The sequence below is a fragment of the Cajanus cajan genome, chromosome 4 (genome assembly GCF_000230855.2).
Source record: "Cajanus cajan strain Asha chromosome 4, NIPB_CcT2T_4, whole genome shotgun sequence".
Taxonomy (NCBI): Eukaryota; Viridiplantae; Streptophyta; class Magnoliopsida; order Fabales; family Fabaceae; genus Cajanus; species Cajanus cajan.
This window is the reverse complement of record NC_138520.1, coordinates 19,805,669-19,828,502: the sequence shown is the minus strand read 5'-3', so window position 1 is coordinate 19,828,502 and position 22,834 is coordinate 19,805,669. Positions and strand designations below refer to the sequence as shown.

At 38.2% G+C, this 22,834-nt stretch overlaps 2 protein-coding genes across 3 annotated transcripts; both read right to left on the bottom strand.

The window, feature by feature from the left end:
- Positions 1-3,301: 3,301 nt before the first annotated feature.
- LOC145957223 (uncharacterized) lies at positions 3,302-5,326 on the bottom strand. Its single transcript, XM_083073443.1, has 4 exons — positions 5,252-5,326; positions 4,097-5,132; positions 3,812-3,992; positions 3,302-3,704 (listed from the first exon to the last, which is right to left on the bottom strand). Exons 1-4 carry the CDS (start codon positions 5,324-5,326, stop codon positions 3,302-3,304), a joined length of 1,695 nt encoding a protein of 564 aa, XP_082929569.1.
- Positions 5,327-19,081: 13,755 nt separating this feature from the next.
- LOC109809622 (GDSL esterase/lipase At5g14450) lies at positions 19,082-22,834 on the bottom strand. Of its 2 annotated transcripts, none has more exons than XM_020372982.3 (5): positions 22,539-22,834; positions 21,630-21,836; positions 21,372-21,544; positions 20,448-20,736; positions 19,082-19,485 (listed from the first exon to the last, which is right to left on the bottom strand). In XM_020372982.3, exons 1-5 carry the CDS (start codon positions 22,783-22,785, stop codon positions 19,238-19,240), a joined length of 1,164 nt encoding a protein of 387 aa, XP_020228571.1. In that variant the 5' UTR covers positions 22,786-22,834; the 3' UTR covers positions 19,082-19,237. The 2 variants fall into 2 exon arrangements, with proteins under 2 accessions (XP_020228571.1, XP_020228572.1); XM_020372983.3 differs by having other exon boundaries at positions 21,630-21,752.

Genomic DNA, 22,834 nt, shown 5'->3' with positions numbered 1-22,834 from the left:
ACTAGTGCTTTTTTAGGGATTTGTGCGTGTTCTTACGCTTTTCTCAGTTTGAATGTGATTTCTTGAATTTTATCAACTCGGCTCCCTGCCAGTTGCACCCCAACAATTGAGGTCTTTTGAGGGCTTTTCAAGTCCTATGTTCGACCTTGGGGATAGAGGTGTCTCTGCCCGTTTTTCTCCATTTTTATCAGTTAAAATTGGGTGTCCCTCCTTACGGTTGGGCGTCTCTAAACGGTAGTAAGGCTGGGGGGTTGTTTTCCCTTTACTCCCAATCTTATAAAAACTTTAAACAAGAGTTTTTCCAGGTTCGGCTCGTGGATGTGAACTCACTGGAAGATGGGGTATTTTACTTCAGTGGGTTGCCAAGGTTCCCACTTTACTGGCGGCAAGCCCCAGCCAAGTTTCACGGGTCGGGCAGCCTGCAACTGACGGCCTCGGAGGTTGCTGCCATCGCCGACCTAGAGGTGTTCCCTCGTCCCTTGGACTGCAAGCTTGTTTTGTCGCTCGGTGTACAAGGAGATGGGCCTAGAGAGTGAGTATCTCGTCTTTTTTTTTTTATTGTTAGGGGTTTGTAGAATTTTCTTTCAATGATGTGTTTGTTTCTTGTAATTGCAGGCATCATGGGCAGAAGCAAGTGGCGCGAGTTGAAATCACGCTACAACGTCGCCGAGATTGAGGTCCCTGAGCCTCAAGAGGAGGAGGTGGCCCCCCTGGAGACCCGAAGAAAAAGAAAGAGGGGAGAAAAAGAGGTCAGGGGGACCTCTGCCTCTCGAGATGCTAAATAGGTGACCTCCAAGGCTGCCGATGTTGATGCGGTCGACATGACTGGGGGTTCTCCACCCGAGGGAGCTCCTCAGGTGGCCACCGAGGAGATCGCCCAGGCCGCCGAGCAGGTTTCCCAGGCCACCGAGGTTGGTGCCTTTCTTTGTGGTTTTCTTCTATACTGCTCTTTTCTTGCTTGTTGACTTAGGGGGGAATTTGTATTTTTTGTAGGTGAGGCATGCGGCTGAGGTCCCGGTGGCTCTGAGTTTGGAGGTACCAGGGGCGGGTGCCCCCGTGGTTGAGCAGGAGGCGCCTGCCTCTGTCTCTGCTGAGGCCCGCGGAAAGGGGCCGAGCTCCGAGGTCCCGAAACCTACTCCCGCAACCTCGGCGCCGTCGTCTGGCTCGTCGTAGGGGCCCCCCAGAAGCCAGTACCTTGCCCATCGCTTCGGGAAGGATCGTTCTCGGGTGCGGCTGGATCATGTGAGCGCTTCGGAGGACATAGATTCTCTGTGGAGCACAGGGGTGACCTCGGAGAAGTTCTTCTCCAAGGAGTCGCTGAGTTCGACTAATCAAGCCATGATCGAGACGGCTGGGCCAGTGGAAGGCCTTGATTCTGCTGAGGTCTTCCTGCAGAGGACCATGGCCATCGTGGATCACTGGAAGCACAAGTGGTCCAAGCAGCAGGAGGACCTGGCAAAGCTGAAGGGCTGAGTCCAGCCTTTGAGGGAAGAGAACAAGGCCTTGAAGGAGGAGAACCGAGCCTTAGCGGGCGCTCTCGGGGAAGCTAAGCTGCAGAATGAGGCCGAGCTTCAAGCTACCAGGAGGGAGCTAGAGAGAGTTCAAAAGTCCTTAGAGATTGCTCTGAGGTCCAATGAGACTCACGGTGCCCAAGTGAGTGAGCTGCAGGAGCTCGCCAATTCTTCCTGAGGTCGGGTGTGTGCCTTAGAAGACGAGGTAACTTCCCTGAAGGCTGATCTCGTGGTGGCGGCTGAGAAGCGTCTTTGTGACGAGGTGCTTCTCGGTGGGAAAGAAGAGGAGGTCGCCGCACTCAGGGTGGACCTCGCGAAGGTGGCTGCGGAGAAGGCAGAGTTGGAGAAGAAGCTCGAGGGAACTAAGCGAGCTGTCCTGTTTGAGCACAAGAAGGGATTCCTCAAGGCAGCTCGCCAGGCGAGGCTAATTGCGTCGGGGGTCGACCTCTCTGCCATGCATGTGGAGAAAGAGGTGCGCTTTGGGAAGCTGGTGAAAGAGGACGACCTCCAGGACAGCTCGAGCGAAAACGCCTCTGCTTAGGCCGGTTTTGTAATAGCTTAGTTTATTCTGCTTTCCCTTTGGATTCATCTGTTGAACTTATAAACATTGCTGTGTATATACTATTTCTTTGTATTTTCACCTTCGCGCTTGTTGATGGTTTTATTTTGTCCTTTTATTTTTGCACGCAAAGTGGGGTTCGAATTCGACCTTAGTATAGGATATGATAATTTGCACTATGGTTCGAGCTCGACCTTGGGTAAGATAGAGTGATTCATACCAAGGTTCGAACTCGATCTTGTCTTAATGGATTGTGCCAAGGTTCGAACTCGACCTTGACTTAGAGTTAAGCCAATTGTACTGAGGTTCGGATTCGACCTCAACTTAGAGTGAAGCAATTCGTACCAAGGTTCGAATTCGATCTTGACTTTGATTTAAATAAGTTGTACTAAGGTTCGAACTCGACCTTAGCTTAGAGTGAAGCGATTCGTACCAAGGTTCGAATTCGACCTTAACTTTGATTTAAATAAGTTGTGCTAAGGTTCGGACTCGACCTTAGCTTAGAGTGAAGCGATTCGTACCAAGGTTCAAATTCGACCTTAACGTTGATTTAAATAAGTTGTGCTAAGGTTCGGACTCAACCTTAGCTTAGAGTGGAGCGATTCGTACCGAGGTTCAAATTCGACCGTGACTTAGAGTAGAATAAATTGTATCGAGGTTCGGACTCGACCTCGACTTAGAACGAAATGAATCATACCAAGGTTCGAACTCGACCTCGACTTAGAGTAAAATAAGCCTTACTGAGGTTCAGACTCGACCTCGGGTTGGAGTAAGGTAAATCGTGCCAAGGTTCGAACTCGACCTCGGGTCAGCATAAAGCGTATTATGGTAAAGTGATGCGAAATTAATAGAGTGTGAATGGAAAGAATGAGTTATTTTATTAAGATTGGGGGTGTGCCTTGGTAAAACCCTCTCAGCCAAAACCCATCTTTCTATTTTTTGGGACAAAAGATTGAGACGGGAAAAGTGTGCACAACTCATTCTTACAATTTCAACTAAAGTAGAACTTAAGATGCGTGGCATTCCAAGTTCGCGGGATGGGTTTGCCACCAAGCTCTTCTAGCCGGTAAGCCCCATTTTCTAAGTTCTCAGTGATTCTGAATGGGACATCCCAGTTCAGTGCGAGCTTTCCTTCTGATGAATCTCTGCGGGCGTCGCCAAGTAGTCGCCATACCAAGTCGCCAACTCGGAATGAGCGAGGTCGAACTCGCGTGTTATATCTTCTGGAAGCTCAGAGTTTACAAGCTTCTTCATGGATCCGAGCTTCCTCTCTGAACTCGTCGATCAGGTCGAGGTCAGCTGCAATCTCCTGATCATTCTGCTCGCTATCGAAAAGGCGTCGATGAGGGGTCTTCCTGACTTCCACTGGGATCATTGCGTCAGCTCCGTAAGTTAGCCTGTAAGGCGTCTCTTGCATTGTTGACTGGGGGGTGCAATGGTATGCCCAGAAGATACTGGGGAGTTCGTCGGCCCATTGTCTTTTGGCGTTCCCTAGCCATTTCTTGAGTTCTCGGAGTATCACTTTGTTGGCAGCTTCGGCTTGGCCATTGGTCTGGGGGTGCTCCACCGAGGTCGGGAGGTGCTTGATACCGAGCTCACAGAGGAAGTCCTCAAAGCTTTGTGCGATGAACTGCCTGCCATTGTCGATAACAAGGGTATGAGGGAGGCCGAACCTATAAATGATGCTCTTCCAAGTGAATTTTTGTACGTTTTTGGCAGTGATCTTGTCTAGTGGGCACGCCTCGATCCACTTGGTGAAGTAGTCAACTGCCACCAGGAGAAACTTGAGTTGACCTTTCGCGGGGGAATGGTCCAAGGATGTCCATTCCCCACTGGGAAAAAGGCTAGGATGACATCATCTGGTGAAGGGCTTCGGGTGGTTGCCGATGTGTATTGCCGAACTGCTGGCATTCCTTGCATCTCTGTACGTAGGTTTGACAATCTGATTTCAATGTGGGCCAGTAGTATCCAGCTCGGAGTACCCTGGTCGCCATCGAACGGGCCCCGGAATGCATGCCACATATACCTCGGTGGATTTCCTCGATGACATAAGTAGCTTGAGGTGTAGCCAAGCATTTGAGCAAAGGGGTGGAGATTCCATGCTTGAACAGTTCGTCTCCGACAATTACGAACTTAGCCAACTTTACCCTCATCTTCCGAGCTTCATCCTTGTCCTCGGGTAAAACTCCTGTCTTCAAGTAGTTCCAAACACCTGTCATCCACCCTTGTTCTTCACTATCGTTGGTGTTGACGACCTTCTCGTCCAAGTTGGGTGAGTGCAAGGTCTCCTGGATGATGGTTCGGTGTTGTCCGGGACGCTTCGTGCTAGCAAGCTTGGATAAGAGGTCGGCTCTTGCGTTCTGCTCCCGGGGTACATGGTGGATGTTGAACTCGTCGAAGGAGGAGATTTGTTGGGTGGCTAGATGAAAATACCTCTGCAGTAGGGTGTCCTTGGTCTGGTATGCCCCACTAAGCTGTTCCACCATGAGTTTTGAGTCGCTGTTGCAACTCACTCTTCGTGCCCCGAGGTCGTGAGCCAGCCTTAGCCTTACGAGAAGCGCCTCATATTCCGCTTGGTTGTTGGTCACCTTGAAGCCAAACTTGAGGGATTGCTCCAAAGTGACTTGATTTGGTCCTTCCAAAATGATTCCTGCACCGCCACCTTTAGAGTTGGAGGACCCGTCAACATGTAAAGTCCATACCTGTGGTTCATCGACTGAGGTTGGCATGAGTTCGGCCACGAAGTCGGCCAGGCATTGAGCTTTCAGGGTGCCGCGACTTTCGTACTGGATGCCGAACTCAGACAATTCTACTGACCATGCTATCATCCTCCCGGCGAGCTCCGGCTTTCTCAGGATTTGCTTGATTGGGTAGTCGATCTTGACGACCACCTGGTGACTTTGGAAGTAAGGTCGGAGGCGCCGCGCTGCTGTGACAAGTGCCAGTGCGAGCATTTCAATCGTCTGATACCGTTTCTCCGTGTCTTGGAGCACTGGTCCGTCCACTCGAAGTTCTTTGGCTTCCGTAGCAGGGTGAAGATGGGCCCTGCCTTCTCCGCCAACCTGGGAATAAATCGAGAAAGGGAGACCAACCTTCCTGCCAGACGTTGGACGTCTTTCACAGTCTGAGGGCTCTGCATCTAAATAATGGCTTTGCACTTCTCCGGATTAGCCTCAATCACCTTGCTAGTGATCATGAAGCCAAGGAATTTACCTCCCTGGACGCCGAAGATGCACTTCTCTGGATTGAGACGCATGTTGTGTCTCCTGATCTGGCTAAACACCTCGGCCAGGTCGGCAGCATGTGGTTTTGACCACCATGTTGTCAACATAGACTTCCATGTTCTGCCCGATCTGCTGGTGGAAAACCTTGTCCTTCAGTCGTTGGTAAGTGGCCCCTGCGTTTTTTAGACCGAAGGGCATCAATCGGTAGCAAACATTGGCGTGGTCGGTGATGAACGACGTATGCACCTCGTCTGGTGGGTACATCATGATCTGGTTGTACCCGGAGTAAGCATCGAGAAAGCTGAGGAGGGCGTGCCCAGATGCTCCATTGACTAGTCTATCGATACTTGGTAAGGGATACGAGTCCTTGGGGCATGCCTTGTTCAGATCAGTGTAGCCGACGCACATGCGCCACCTCCCCGAGCTCTTCTTCACCAGAACCATGTTTGTCAGCCACGTGGTGTATCTGACCTCACGGATGAAGCCGACATTCAGTAACTTTTGCGTCTCCGTGATGATGGCATCCTACCTTTCACCACCGACCTTCCTCTTCCTTTGGGCCACTGGCTTCGCCTCCTTGTGAATTGCCAACCTGTGACAGATGAAGTTAGCATCTATACCTAGCATGTCGGCGTTGGACCATGCAAAGAGGTCAGCGTTCTTGGAGATTTCAGCTTCGAGCTGTTACCGTAACTCCGAGTTCAACTGTTTGCTGATTTTCGTGCACTGCCCAGGAAGCTTCCCGATCTGGAGGTCATCGAGCTTGTCGATAGGACTCGGTCGTTCATCATGGATCACTGCGGCAACGCTCGTCGGATGAAGAGACTTTCAGACTTTCGGCGTAGCACTGCCGAGCTGTCTTCTGGTTTGCCTTGATAGAGATAATCTTGCCATCACTCCCTGGGAATTTCATGGTGAGGTGCGGGGTAGACACCACTGCTCCGAGTTGGTTTAACGTGGGCCTCCCAATGATTATGTTGTAGGAGGTGTTGGCTTCCACGAGGAGGTACCGGACCATAATCCTCCTTGTGTCCGGAGGGGTTTCGAAGGTTGTTAGCAGGTCCACGTATCCTCGAGTGTGTACTCGCTCTCCGGCAAATCCAACTAGTGGTTCTATGTGAGGTTGGATAAGGGAGTGAGGGATATCTAACCTGAGGAACGTCGGCCAATAGAGGATGTCAGTCGAGCTTCCTTGGTCAATCAACGTCTTGTGGACCTCTCAATTGGCGACCTCCACGGCGATGACCATTGGATCGTCCTGGTTGGGGCAGACGCTAGTGTAGTCGTCGTCGGTGAAGGTGATCGGCGGTGAGCTTTGGTGCGAGGCCGAGGTAGCGGAGTGGACATTGTTGATACTGCGCAGGTGTCTTTTTCGGGTCGAGATACTGGATCCTCCCCCTGCAAAGCCTCCTGCAATTGTGTTGATTACTCCCCATAGGGGAGCTGACCCTGTCTCCTGGCTTACCTCGGCCTACACTATGCCACTGGCATTCTGTTGAGAGCCAGAGGGTTGGTCCGTGCGAGCTCCCGAACCACGACCTCTGCCTCGTCCTCGTCCATTGTAGCCCCCTCTGTGACCCTGCTGTCGTTGGACGTATTAGCCGAGGTGACCTGCCTGGACGAGTTCCTCGATACGGTCGCGGAGTGTGCGGCACTCTTCAGTGGTGTGACCGTGGTATCTGTAGTGCTTAGATTTGTCTGCACTATTAGGGCTGTGACCTGGTGGGGGCAGGGTGAGCAGGTTGCTATTGCTGGCCTCCTCTAGGATGTGCACTCAGGGCGTATTCAGGGGAGTGTAGAAGTCGTATCTCCCCCCTTGTTTGCCCTGGCAGTCTTCTTGAACTGGCTGTCATTGGTGACCTTCATCTTGTCTTTGTGACCATGGTCAGGCTTTGCTTGTGATTTCCCGCGAACCTAGTCATGAAAAGCGGAGTGCTCTTCCATCTGTATGTACCCTGCAGCTCGGGCGCGGAGTTCGTCCATGTCAGTGGGAGCTCGGCGACACAGGCTGTCCACAAAAGGGCCTGGCTTGAGCGCCATGAGCATGGCATGTAGGGAGACCTCGGGGTTCAAGTTCCAAATATTCACCGAGATGTTGGCAAAGCGCTCCATGAACGCCCTCAGTGATTCGTCGTCGCCCTGTCGGAGACTGGCCAAGGCGGCGGAGGTGACGTGGTGAGGGCGACTCGTGGCATACTACGCTGTGAACCGCCTTACCAAGGTGTCAAAGTTGTCAATCGACTTAGCAGGTAACTGGGTATACCAGTTGAGTGTAGCCCCCTTGAGCGAGGTCGGAAAAACCCTACACAAAATAGCATCATCATTAGTGTAAAGGTTTACCTGCGTAATATACAGGCCAACGTGCTCGTTCGGATCCATCGTGTCGTCGTAGCGGTCGATGTGGAGGGGTTTCCAGCCGAAAGGTAGGGGGGTCTCCATAATACCATCCACAAAAGGATGGAGACGGATGCTCGCCCGGTTGCCAAGAGCCTGGGCAGGACCAATGCTGACTTCATGGGCCGACCTATTCGTCGGTGCGTGTGACCGATGTGTGGCAGGCCTGGGAGTCAGTGCCCTAGGTGCTGTCTGATGGAACTACTTAGAGGGGACTGATATTCTTCCAAGCTTTCGATGCAAGGACCGAAATGCTTCATGAGGTTGAACTCCTTGAAGGTGGCGGAATCACCTTGGAGGATTCTCCAATGGTGGAGAAGCACCTAAGAGAGGTTCGGTTACCTCTTGAAGAAGTGAATACGCTTGAGAAACCAAGCTTCTAGGAGAAGGAACCTTGAGAGAGAACCTAAGAGAAGGTTTCTCACGAATTTTGACTCTTGAAAATGAGAGAGAATTCTGAATTCTTTTTCTCATAAATGTCCAAAAGTGAGTACAAGTGTAGAGAAAACAAATATATAGGGAGAGGTAGCTTCTAGGAGAAGCTAACCTTAAACATGGTTCACTAGGAACCATGGTAAGGTGAAGCTAACCATCCATGGTTTCTAAAACTTGTAGGAGAAGCTAACCTTGACCATGGTTCACTTAAGAACCATGGTAAGGTCATCCTAACCTACCAAGGTTTAGAAACTTGGAGGAGAAGCTTCAAAACTAGAAGGAAGACTAAGTGAATTTCGGCCATGAACAGGGAAGAAAGGCTAGGCGGCCTTGGCTCAAAATTGCTCCATGAATTAATTCAAAAATATTTGATTTGGTTTAGTTAGGTTCATCATATGATGATGAGACCTAGCTAAATCAAATCTATGAAAAATTAGGAGCAAAATGAGTCCAGTCCAATATGCAAAATTTTGCCTAGGCCTAGTTCTAGCCCAATTACTAGTCACACTCCCTAGCTTTGCTAATTGTCACTCCCTTTTCTCTACTGAAAAAATACAAAATGAATGTATCAACTAGGGAGGTTAAATGGAGTTAAACTCTCCAAGTAACCTACCTTGAAATCAATATACAAACACTAGAAAAAGCAAGTAAAGTGCCTCACAAATACAAAGGCAAAAATAACCTATACAAAAGAACTACTATATGTACAAACATAAGAAAAAGGTCTTTAAGATCATCCCATTCCTCTTGGTTCTTTTAGTATATCACCTCTTGGATTCCTTGGCCTTGGCCATAGTCTATCATCTTCTCCCTCTTGAAAAAAATTTGACCTCAAATCTCGAGGGTCCTCATGATTATTGGTCATACCTGCAAATATATAATAAAATTCATCAGAGGTGATATTTTCAACAAATAAATGTGAAAGGAAGATCCTAGAAGGAATCCTTTCATGGAACCTAAAGAAATCTATGACACTAGACCTACTAATATAATGAATAGGATCCTCTCCTAAACATAGACTAGGTATATTTCTAAATCCTAAAAATGTGCTAAAGCTAAAACTATAGCACACTAAAGACTTAATCCTAAAAACTAAAATATCTTGCCTAAAGTACCCTATGTGGTAAGCTAGGAATTTCCTAGAAAATAATGAAAATACTACCAAGAAATTCCCTAAACAATTTTGGATTATATTATTTGTTGGATAGTTATGAAAAGGATTTGTCACAAGGAACCTTGAAGGTTCAGATGTTATATCCAACAAATAATATATTCCATAAATTGGGTGCATTATTGACACAACTAAGGTAGGAAGACTATCTACCTTGGGCACCACCAAGGAAGTAGTATGAGAAATAGAACTAAATGAAGTCCACTTCTCCTTCACATAATCTTGAAGTTGAGATTCTTTTTCTTTAAAAATAATCGATTTGTGAATCTTTTCTTCAAGACTAGTGGCAGCGTGAAGGTAAGAGTTAAGGTCTTTATGAATAAAGAGAATAGTTTTCATAGGTTCTTTAGTGATAAAGCAATTCTCTTTAGGCATAATTACCTTAGAGGATATTTCTTCCTTTTTACTCTTCTTTACCTTTTCTCTTTTTCTTTTGTTTTTCATTTGTGCTTGATCCTCAGCCACTTGTTGAGGTGAGAGAGGATAAAGTACAAATTTCTTTTCCTTGTGAGTGAAGGTAATTTCATTAGTAAGACCATCATGTACAGTTTTCTTTTCAAATTGCCATAGTCTTCCTAACAAAATATGACAAGCTTCCATTGGTACTATATCACATAAAGCTTGGTCCTCATACTTCCCAATGGAAAACTTGACCTTCACTTGTTGGTCAACTACTATATCACCATCCTTATTAAGCCATTGCAAATGATAAGGTTGAGGATGTGGCATAGTAATTAGACTCAACTTTTTAACCAACCTAGTGCTACAACAGTTGCACCATGAACCACTATCAACAATGAGAGAACAAGCATTATTTAAAACATTACATCTTGTATGAAAGAGGTTCTCTCTTTGTGATAGGGTACCACTAGGTTGATTATGAAGGATTCTCCTAAGCATTAGGAGCTCTCCTTCATAAGGATAAATGGGCTCCACTTTGGACCTTTGAAGCTTTGTTTCAACCTCACTCTCACTAGAAGAGGAGGTAGTAGTCTATTCTTGACTACTATAAGTGTCATGCCCCCTTAAGATCATGACTTTCTTTGTAGGGCATTGAGAAGCAATGTGGCCTCTTCCTAGACACTTGAAACATTTAATATCACTAGTCTTTGTGCTAGTGTCTGGAGTGATGAGATCTTTATCCTTATCTTTGTTTTTCTCTTTCCTCTTAGCCAATTCTTTGGAGGGTTCTGAAATAATTTTCATTTCAAAAGGTTTTTCTTCCTCCATGTAGTCTTTCTTAAGAGATCTAGAGTGGGAGCTTTCTCTTTTAGAAGATTTTCTCAATATTTGTTGTTCTACCCTTACACAAAGTTGGACCAAGTCATTTAGGTCCCTGTAGGGTAGTAGCTCCACTTGGTCTCTAATCTCTAAGTTAAGACCACTCATGAATCTGGCTACTGAAGTGGCTTCCTCTTCTCTAATACATGCCCTCATCATGTATAGCTCCATTTGTTGCCTATATTGTTCAACAATCATATCTTTTTGTTGGAGCCTTTGGAGCTTATTCGTAAGCTCCCTGCCATAGTAAGAGGGAATGTGTCTCCTCCTCAATGCACTCCTAAGATCATTCCAATATTGGATAGGAGGATCATTGTGGAGACGTCTTTCTCTTTCCAAAGAGGTCCACCAATACATTGCATGCCCTTGAAAGCTAAGGGTTGCAAGAGGAACTTTCCTTTCTTCACTTACCCTATGGCAAGCAAAGAGTTGTTCTACCTTCATCTCCCAATCAAGGTAGGCCTCCACATCATCCTTCCCAAAAAATTGAGGGAGATCCACCTTGGATTCCCTAGGTTTAATAGTTCTTTTTGGGGAAGGTTGATAATGGTTACCTACATTAAGGCTTTCATTAGGAGATGTGTATTGTGAATGTGAACTCCTACTCTTTTTTTCTATGTTTTCTCATATTTTTTTTCAATTTTTCTTCTTCTTGTTTTAAAATTCTCAAATCTTCCTCAAGGTAAGCAAGTTGTCCTTCTCTTTCAATCCTTTCTTTTTCTCTTTGAATGGACTCTTGCTTTTTCCATAGCTTAAGTGATTTGAGCTCTTTAGTGATATATGAAAGACTTTTTGGAGAGCCATCACTTTCACTATTGGAGGAATTTTGAGACATTTTAATTCAAGAAGATTTTTCCACACAAAAATAGTTTTTATGAAAATAAGATTTTTGAATTGCTTTAGACTTGACACTTGGAGGTCTAAGAGTACAAATTGAACTTTGGAGGGAGGTGAGCTACTAAAGAGCCACTTAATAACCAAGCCTCTTCAAGTAAAAATCTCTAAACCCCCTTGTACTTTTGTCTTGCACAAAGCAATTTTCACAAAGATATTTTCTCAAAGAAAAATAACAAACAAGTGCCTAAGTGTACAATTATATGATGCTTGAAATCATAAATGGCAAGAAAACATAAATTGCTTGAAAACTTAAATGACTTGAAAACTTAAAGACAAGAAAACATAAACTAGGCGTTGAAAGCAATTAAACCTAGGTGAGAGCTTGAAAGGCACCAAAGACCTTCAAGGACCCTCTCACAAGTACTAAACGAATTTACTATGAGAACACTTAAGGAGAGATGGAGATACACCAAAGGCACTCCAAGACACTCCTTAATAAACGCCTTGTACAAAAATTTGGAAATTAAAAGATTAAAAAGATGAAATGTAAATTTACACCAAATGAAATGCAAATTCACATTCAAATGAAATGCAAATTTACACCAAATGAAATGTAAATTCACTTAAAGAAAATTTAGTGGCTGCACCAAGAATTTTAGAAACAAAAATCAGCCACTAATTTAGTGACAACTTTAGTGACGGATTTGGTATTGAAATTTTTGAAGAAAAATTTCCGTCACTAAATTTGTTACTAAATTCTTCACAAAATTTTCACAAAAATTTTGCTCCTTCTTTCTCCAATTCAGCCACCTAGCTTGCAGCCTCTCAATGTGTTTCACTCCTTTTTAGAAGCAACCTTGATGATGGTTACTCCTAGGTGTTTGAATTTCCAAGAATCCAATCCAATGAGAAACAAGCTCCTAGGTCACCACCAAAGTCCTTCAATATTGGCTAACCTTGAGCTTGGCCTTCAACACCTTCCAAGAGGCAATCAACACACCTTAAGATGCTGGAATATTAGTTCAAAAACTGAAAATGCAAAATTTAGAATGGCTACACCAAATGGTAGAATGAAATGAGACAAACTAGAAGGAGTTTCACAAAAAATGACAACCAACAATTAAGGCTAATTTTGGAAAGCTAGCACACAAGAGATATCCTATCAAAGGAACTAGAATGGATTACAAAACAAAATCTAAGATTAGAAACAAAAATAAGACACAAATGATGTGGCTGGACAAGAAAATTTATATGCAAAAATATTACCAAAACCGAGAGCTACACATACCAAATTTTCACTCCTTTTTGGCTTTTTCTTTTGCTTTTTCTTTCATTTCTTTTTGGAAAAATATTTTTCACTTCTTTTTCTTTTAATGTTCAGGAGTTCAAATTCCTTTTAACACATATAAGTCTCGGATTTAAGTCATTAAAAAAGCAGCAAAAATCTCACACAAAACAAGAGGTGTTCACATGCATTTTTTAACTAGTGCTTCACAATTTTGTAGTATTTTTAGGTCAAATTTTTAAGCACTCGTTCTTTTTTTTTTCTCATGCATTTAGAACACTTACACCTCTGTTTTGTCTCTGTTTTAATGTTTATAAAATTGTAATAGGTTTCAGCCACAACAAGACTCAAGGAAAAACCTAATAGGAATTAGTGTTTATGAATTTTTTTGACAAAACTTTTAACAAGACATAATAGAAACCTAACTCTAGGAAATTTGCTAGAACTAATAGCAAATTAAGAACTCAAACATGTAAAGCAAAAGCACATATGGTAAGGTACAGATTCAATAAGCAAAAGACACAAAAATTTCGGACACAACAACACAAAAAAAATAGGTCAAACAAGCTAGTCTAAGAAGTTTCAACATGTAAAAGGACTACACATGACTTTCAAAGACAAAACACGAGATTCAAAAACAAAATCTATGCTCAATGAATGTTGTCCAATCACGGACACATGTGAATGAATGGAGAAGACTCAAGCAAAAACAAAAATGCACAAGAACAAGAGAACCTAAAGCACAACACAAGTGATTCACGGATTAGGAAACAAGCAAGAACATGAATCAACTTACTTCTTACGTGACATATAGGATCTATCAAAAAAAAATTTAGAAAATTTAGATCCATTCATCAAACACATATTTAGACATAGAAGAAGGAAGAGACAACACGGATTCATACAAAAAAAATTAGAAAACCAAACCTCAAGAGCACTAGGCTCTAGATACCAAAACTGATGGAACTACTTGGAGAGGATTGATATTCTTCCAAGCTTTCCATGCAAGGACCGAAATGCTTCATGAGGTTGAACTCCTTGAAGGTGGCGGAATCACCTTGGAGGATTCTCCAATGGTGGAGAAGCACCTAAGAGAGGTTCGGTTACCTCTTGAAGAAGTGAAGAAGCTTGAGAAACCAAGCTTCTAGGAGAAGGAACCTTGAGAGAGAACCTAAGAGAAGGTTTCTCACGAATTTTGACTCCTGAAAATGAGAGAGAATTCTGAATTCTTTTTCTCATAAATGTCCAAAAGTGAGTACAAGTGTAGAGAAAACAAATATATAGGGAGAGGTAGCTTCTAGGAGAAGCTAACCTTAACCATGGTTCACTAGGAACCATGGTAAGGTGAAGCTAACCATCCATGGTTTCTAAAACTTGTAGGAGAAGCTAACCTTGACCATGGTTCACTTAAGAACCATGGTAAGATAATCCTAACCTACCAAGGTTTAGAAACTTGGAGGAGAAGCTTCAAAACTAGAAGGAAGACTAAGTGAATTTCGGCCATGAACAAGGAAGAAAGGCTAGGCGGCCTTGGCTCAAAATTGCTCCATGAATTAATTCAAAAATATTGGATTTGGTTTAGTTAGGTTCATCATATGATGATGAGACCTAGCTAAATCAAATCTATGAAAAATTAGGAGCAAAATGAGTCCAGTCCAATATGCAAAATTTTGCCTAGGCCTAGTTCTAGCCCAATTACTAGTCACACTCCCTAGCTTTGCTAATTATCACCCCCTTTTCTCTACTGAAAACACTACAAGAAAAAAGATTATTATCTACGGAATATTATCTACGGAATCTTTTCCGTAGATAATGCTTAGTTATCTACGGAAAATTATCTACGGAATTTTTTCCGTAGATAATTTTTAGTTATCTACGGAATATTACCTACGGAATTATTTCCGTAGGTAATATTTAGTTATCTACGAAAATTTCCGTAGATAACTTATCTACGGATTTTTCCGTAGATAATTTATCTACGAAAATTTCCGTAGAAAACTTCACCCATAAATAAAATTCGTAGGTAAAACATTTTATTTGAAATCAATTAACATATTTTATTATCGTTTCATTTTAATTTATTGTAAAATAATTAAAATATTTAATTTAGCATCATTAAAAAAATAATCATTATAAGATTTATTTTTTTAAAAAATTTAATTATTTATTATAATACTTTTAGTCACCGTATCGACCAAAAAATATATTTTTGATTAAAATATATTTTAAAATTTAGTTAATTCATTATAGTATTTTAAATAAATATTTTTAAAATTGTTATTAGATAAGTTATCTACGGAAAAATCCGTAGGTAAGTTATCTACGGAAATTTCCGTAGATAAGTTATCTACGGAAATTTCCGTAGATAACTTATCTACGGAAAAATCCGTAGATAACTTATCTACGGAAAAATCCGTAGATAACTTATCTACGGATTTTTCCGTAGCTAACTTATCTACGGATTTTTCCGTAGATAATTTAGTAAATAAATTTCGTAGATATAATATTTTATTTGAAATATCAATTAACATATTTTATTATCGTTTCATTTTAATTTATTGTAAAATAATTAAAATATTTACTTTAGCATCATTAAAAAAATAATCATTATAAGATTTAATTTTTTTTTAAATTTAATTATTTATTATAATACTTTTAGTCACCGTATTGACCAAAAAATATATTTTTGATTAAAATATATTTTAAAATTTAGTTAATTCATTATAGTATTTTAAAATAAATATTTTTAAATTGTTATTAGATAAGTTATCTACGGAAAAATCCGTAGGTAACTTATCTACGGAAATTTCCGTAGATAAGTTATCTACGGAAATTTCCGTAGATAACTTATCTATGGAAAAATCCGTAGATAACTTATCTACGAATTTTTCCGTAGATAACTTATCTACGAATTTTTCCGTAGATAACTTATCTACGGATTTTTCCGTAGATAATTTAGTAAATAAATTTCGTAGATATAATATTTTATTTGAAATATCAATTAACATATTTTATTATCGTTTCATTTTAATTTATTGTAAAATAATTAAAATATTTACTTTAGCATCATTAAAAAAATAATCATTATAAGATTTAATTTTTTTTTCAATTTAATTATTTATTATAATACTTTTAGTCACCGTATCGACCAAAAAATATATTTTTGATTAAAATATATTTTAAAATTTAGTTAATTCATTATAGTATTTTAAATAAATATTTTTAAAATTGTTATTAGATAAGTTATCTACGGAAAAATCCATAGGTAAGTTATCTACGGAAATTTCCGTAGATAAGTTATCTACGGAAATTTCCGTAGATAACTTATCTACGGAAAAATCCGTAGATAACTTATCTACGGATTTTTCCGTAGCTAACTTATCTACGGATTTTTCCGTAGATAATTTAGTAAATAAATTTCGTAGATATAATATTTTATTTGAAATATCAATTAACATATTTTATTATCGTTTCATTTTAATTTATTGTAAAATAATTAAAATATTTACTTTAGCATCATTAAAAAAATAATCATTATAAGATTTAATTTTTTTTAAATTTAATTATTTATTATAATACTTTTAGTCACCGTATTGACCAAAAAATATATTTTTGATTAAAATATATTTTAAAATTTAGTTAATTCATTATAGTATTTTAAAATAAATATTTTTAAATTGTTATTAGATAAGTTATCTACGGAAAAATCCGTAGGTAACTTATCTACGGAAATTTCCGTAGATAAGTTATCTACGGAAATTTCCGTAGATAACTTATCTATGGAAAAATCCGTAGATAACTTATCTACGAATTTTTCCGTAGATAACTTATCTACGGATTTTTCCGTAGATAATTTAGTAAATAAATTTCGTAGATATAATATTTTATTTGAAATATCAATTAACATATTTTATTATCGTTTCATTTTAATTTATTGTAAAATAATTAAAATATTTACTTTAGCATCATTAAAAAAATAATCATTATAAGATTTAATTTTTTTTTCAATTTAATTATTTATTATAATACTTTTAGTCACCGTATCGACCAAAAAATATATTTTTCATTAAAATATATTTTAAAATTTAGTTAATTCATTATAGTATTTTAAAATAAATATTTTTAATATTGTTATTAGATAAGTTATCTACGGAAAAATCCGTAGGTAACTTATCTACGGAAATTTCCATAGATAAGTAGATTGTTAATTATACAAGTATGTATATTTATAAGTAAATATTAATTAAATATAATATAATTATTATTATTATTGGTAATATAATTATTATATATATTTTTATATTTTTATAGCGGTCAGAACATACCAAAATGAGAGGGATCCAAAAATAGTATAAGTATGAGATTGTACTTAAATGAATTAATTTGTACTACTTATACTGATAACATGCATTAGCTCTTCTGTAGCCTATCTCATAAGAACTCCACAGTTAAGCGTGCTTGACCTGGAGTAGTATAGGGATGGGTGACCTTCTGGGAAGTTTCCCAGAAAATGTGCAATAAGAACAAAACATGTTGAAAAGTGAAGTGTAATGAAATAGCATCCTTGAGAGGCCAAATATGAGAGTTATTACATTAATAAATTTATTAAAATTAAATAAAAATTTCCTGAAATGAGTTATCTACGGAAAATTCCGTAGATAACATTATCTACGAAAAATTTCGTAGATAATGTTCCGTAGATAACGTTATCTACGGAAAATTCCGTAGATAACGTTATCTACGACCATTTTATCTACGGATTTTTTTCCGTAGATAATCCGTAGATAATTGACATTTATCTACGGAATTTTATGTTTATCTACGGATTTTTCCGTAGATAATCTTGATTTTTCTTGTAGTGAAAAATACAAAATAAATGTATCAACTAGGGAGGTTAAATGGAGTTAAACTCTCCAAGTAACCTACCTTGAAATCAATATACAAATACTAGAAAAAGCAAGTAAAGTGCCTCACAAATACAAAGGCAAAAATAACCTATACAAAAGAACTACTATATGTACAAACATAAGAAAAAGGTCTTTAAGATCATCCCAATCCTCTTGGTTCTTTTAGTATATCACCTCTTGGATTCCTTGGCCTTGGCCATAGTCTATCACTGTCTGTGGTTGAGAAATCGAATGCCCCTCTTCCTCGTGTTGGTTACTCAGTTGAGGGGGTTGATCAGAAGGGCGCCGAGGAAGTTGGGCGCGAATACGCTCATTCTCAGCATGCAGCGCTGCTAGGTCAGCGTCGTTAGCGATACGCAGCGCTGCTAGGTCAGTTTCGTGCTTGGCACGCATGCTTTGCAGATCGACGGTGTGCTGCTGCCGCATTTGTTCGACCTGCTCGATCAGCCTTCTCAATGTTGCTTCGTTGTCCATGTTTGTCGTGTGATCTACGTCGTCTGTTGCTCGTCTACTATGGCTTCGGGTGAAAATCATAAGCGTGGCCGATAAGAGCTGTCTTGATCGGCCCCACAGTGGGCGCCAAATGTTCTTACCGGAGATCGATCATAGGGGACGATCTGTCAGATAAGATCGGCGAGCCTCCTTCACTGGTACGCTTGTTGCTAAAGTTAGTGTTTGTTGGAGTATGAGTCTCGTATAAGTAATGCACATACCTTTGTGTGGATTAGGGTTTTACTGGGCCTTGGACCCTAGATCAGTGATGATCTATTTGGATGTCGAGCTGACGTAGCTTAGGACGTGTCCGAGGTCGTCCTGCATTGTGAAGCCAAGCTCAAACTTGGCATAGCAGTACGGATAGTACAATATGTATATATGATGTTGTAATGCAACATAGCGATAATGACAATAATAATTATAAAGATATACTATATATATATATATATATATATATATATATATATATATATATATATATATATATATATATATATATATATATATATATATATATATATATATATATATATATATATATATATATATATATATATATATATATATGATTTATAGACAGAACTAACACAAATAAAATATTTTGACTTGCTAGATCTCCATATTTCTAAACTTTGGCATATCTTGTATTAAGTTTAAGTAGCAAATTATTTTTAATTATATTTATTTGACTCATCAAAAGAAGTGTTCCTTAAAGAAATAAGACTCTACTTAAGTAATTTTCAAACATTGAATGACCATATTTTAGTTCTTAAATTAATGTATTTGAGTAAAAGACAGATACTAATATTAATTAATATATATATATATATATATATATATATATATATATTTATTTATTTATTTATGTATCTATTTAGTAACAAGTTGTTTTTCTTTTACATTACACATTTTATTTCTCTCTTTCTTAATTTTAGTAAAAAAAAATTGTTCAATCATAACATTTCATAAAAAGTCACGTTACTAAACAAAACAAAAGCATGAACTTTTTATATTATATATATTTTTCATTAAATAGTAAATAACAAATTATGTTGGCCGAAAGTGACTCATAACTATGATCAAATTTAAATTATGATGAAACACCTTGCACTAGATTTGCAAAGGTGGGAATGAGTTACTATTGGGCATGACACGAGTGTGCAATTGGAAGTGGTGGATCTGAAAAGGAACCATTGAGTATTTTATTGGCAATCCATCTATTTGCAGCTTCGGTGTAGTGCACTCCATCCCAACTAATGTACTTGGAAGGATCATCGCAAGAACCTGCGAAAATTTCTTTTCCTTTAATTATTGCTTTGTTCCGACAGTATAGGTGATATCCATCTTCATGATACCCACAACAGATTTCAGAAGGGTCCACAAATCCTGCAATTCAATATCAAGATTTATTAAGAGAGTGACTTGTTGCACTAATTTGTTGATCCATCAATGGAGTGCATAATTTCAAGTTGAAATTTCACGTCACAACATCACGCTTAAGTTTTATGTTGATATAGAGTTTAATTTTAATACGTAAAAATTAGGTTAAATATATAATTTGAGTCTCTAAATACTTGGTATAATTTCACTTTGTTCCTTAATATAAAATATTATTAAATCAGTCTTTATGCATTTAAACATAATTGATTTGATCTATGTTATTATATATTTTTTATTTGATCTCTATAGGTACAGTGTACTCTTAATTCGGCTCTTATATGTATAACATACTCTTAATTTTTGGTTCTTAGACTACTTAAAATGAAAATGCATACATATATGTAAAAATCAAATTAAAAGAATGTGTTTTAGAATTAACATTTCACATATGTCGATAATTATGGACCAATATGATAATATTCCTATGTACATATAGGACTAATTTATATATACTCATTTAGTAAATTCTTTTATATTTGAGGATCAGATTGATATCAGTGTCACATAAAAATTAAACTATACATTTATTATATGACCTGTAAGTTTATTATTATAATTATTATTATATAAAGACCAACAATGCATTTCAATTAAATCATTATTAAAATAAGAGAGAGAAATAATATAAAATTTGTGAGATTGCAAGCATCAAAAAAAATTGATAAATTCAATTGTGATGGTGTCAGATCAGTATTACCTTCTTTATTTGCATTTGTATAATTATAATTATAAAAAGACTTACGATTGAATAATATTATATATAAAAAAATCTTTATACACTTGCAATATATTTCAATTAAATCATTCACAATGATTAAAAAAAAAATTATCATGTGAGATTGCAAGCATTGACCAAAATTTATAAATGCACTTGTGAATTGTAATGATGTGAGATCAGAATCAGTTACCTTCTTTATTTGCATTACTGATTAGGTCATACTTAGCAGAGAACATGTCAACATAAATTAATGAGGCATGTGGGAACTCTGCCCTTAGTTTAACCACGATGTTCTTCAGCTTTTTATTAAACTCTCTTGCCATGTCGTTTTGATAATTGATACAGCCGTTTTGATCAGTGTACCCTTCCACCGGAGTAACATTGCTCTTGGCATTGTGAATGGGCATCGACACTGGCAAGCATCCAATGGGACCTGTGTTATGTATCCAAAATGTCTTTGCTCCTAGTCCAAGTAAATTCTGAAAAACAAATGTTGTTTTTATTACAAAAATATATATATATAACTAAAAGGTAAGATGAGAAGTATGATATCTATATCATAATGATAAATACTACTAAGACTTGTTCTAACATTTTCTTTTTAATATTCTTTTTATTGTTAATTGAAAATTATAAATTTTAATAACCCTCTAAATCAGAAAAGAGACTCATTAAATAAGATGTGGATTACAAACTTTATAATTTGTACAATAAGTTACAATCATTAATTTAATTATAACAATATATAAAAAAAAAATATCCCATTTTGACGTTCACATTTTTAAAGATGATTATACTCTTATGTTGTATTTTTACCTCACTAATTTATATTTAAAGATAAAATAAGAATAATATAAATATATAAGAAAAAAACTTTAAAAATAATAACTATTCACTTTTTTTTAAATACTAATTTATTTTATTTTTTTTATGGATGTACGAGTGTCTTTTATATTCTAATAAAAATAATATTAATGACGAGTGTGAGAAATAGTATTGTTAACACTTTTTGAATAAATAATGAGATAAAGAAAGACAGAAAAAATGTTATAAATTGTTATAGTAGAGTATTAATTAGTACTTGTCTCGTTAAATTATAAAAGTAAACACTTACTCGAACTTGGTTTGCAAAGTAATCCACAATATCTGAGATCACTTTATTAGAATCTTCCTTGCCCACGTTGTTAATAGCAGCTGCAATATCATTTTGCCCAATATCAAATGTGTAGATAGCCTTAGCAAATTCCTCTGGCCTCGGAAAGTGTCTTTCGAAGGAGTTTCTCCTTCCTGCATATCACAAACATTTAAGTTACTATAATATAAATCCACTTTATATGTTCGTGTGTTTATGCTATGCATATATTGGGAAAACCTTGGTTGAAGAACTTTTCAGTGCGTTGCTTAAACTGGTTGAACTGTTGAGTCTGGATTTCAAAAGTGAATGGAGTGCCACCCTCAAAAACTGTCCTGTTTTGCCTCCTAATGGTTGATGATCCTGCAGCAAAGTTTGCACCATGCCTATAACTTGTTCCGATTGAGTTTATGTATGCACTCAAGAATGGGAAACCCAGATGATTGGCTGCACATATAAATGCCACCCAAAATCATTATTTTCAAATATATAATCTTGTACTAAATGTTATATTTCTTATGTATCACTTTGTAGTCAATAATTAAGTATGAAGAATATAGTATTATAGTTTTTGATTGGTTACTATTAAATAGATAATATTATATCCATTTAAAAATCAATTCTTATATAGAAAAGTTATGCTGAGAGATACACAAGACTTTCACGATACAAGGCATTGGTATAGAATTCCAGCTCTATTCATGTGGGTGGCTAGAGATGGATCGATGTGTCGGTGGATATATATATAGCAACAAAAGAGTTGAACAAGGAATTCAATCTTTGTGAATCAAAACTCAGAAAGAAGATTATAGTAAATTATATAGTTTGTTTTGTTATGACCCAGCATAATGATAAAGAGAAAAGAAAAAGCAAAGAGAAATTATCAAATATGTTATTTGGTTATCTATATTGTATTAGTATATGCATGTTTGGATTCATATCCGAAATTCATATTTAAACTAAAATCATATTGATTAATGGAGAAATTACTCTTTATTATTTCTATCGGATACATTTATTAATAAAAAATAATTTCTCGATTAATTCTGACTTGAATGTAAATTAGGTTGTGAATTTAAACATGTTCTTAAACATCAAATTGATGAGTAAGAAATGAAACAAAACTATATGTGAATGAAAAAAGTTTACCAATGAAATCTATCATAAGGCGTCCATCAGAGGCTCTACCAACAGGCTCATGGAAGAAAGTTTCACCATAAGGCAAAACCTCAGGGTAAAATGCTGCAGCCATGCAACCAGTGTCTGAATTAGAGTCACCAAAGTTGAATATTGCTGGGAAATCACAACGTTGTGATGATGCAGTTTCCTCAGCTCTCAAACTCGGAAACCAAAAGAATAAGATAAAAGCAACATGTTTAAGGGACCCCATTGCCATGTTGCACTAAAACAACCTCGGTTTTGTGCAAGAGGTGCTTACATGTTTA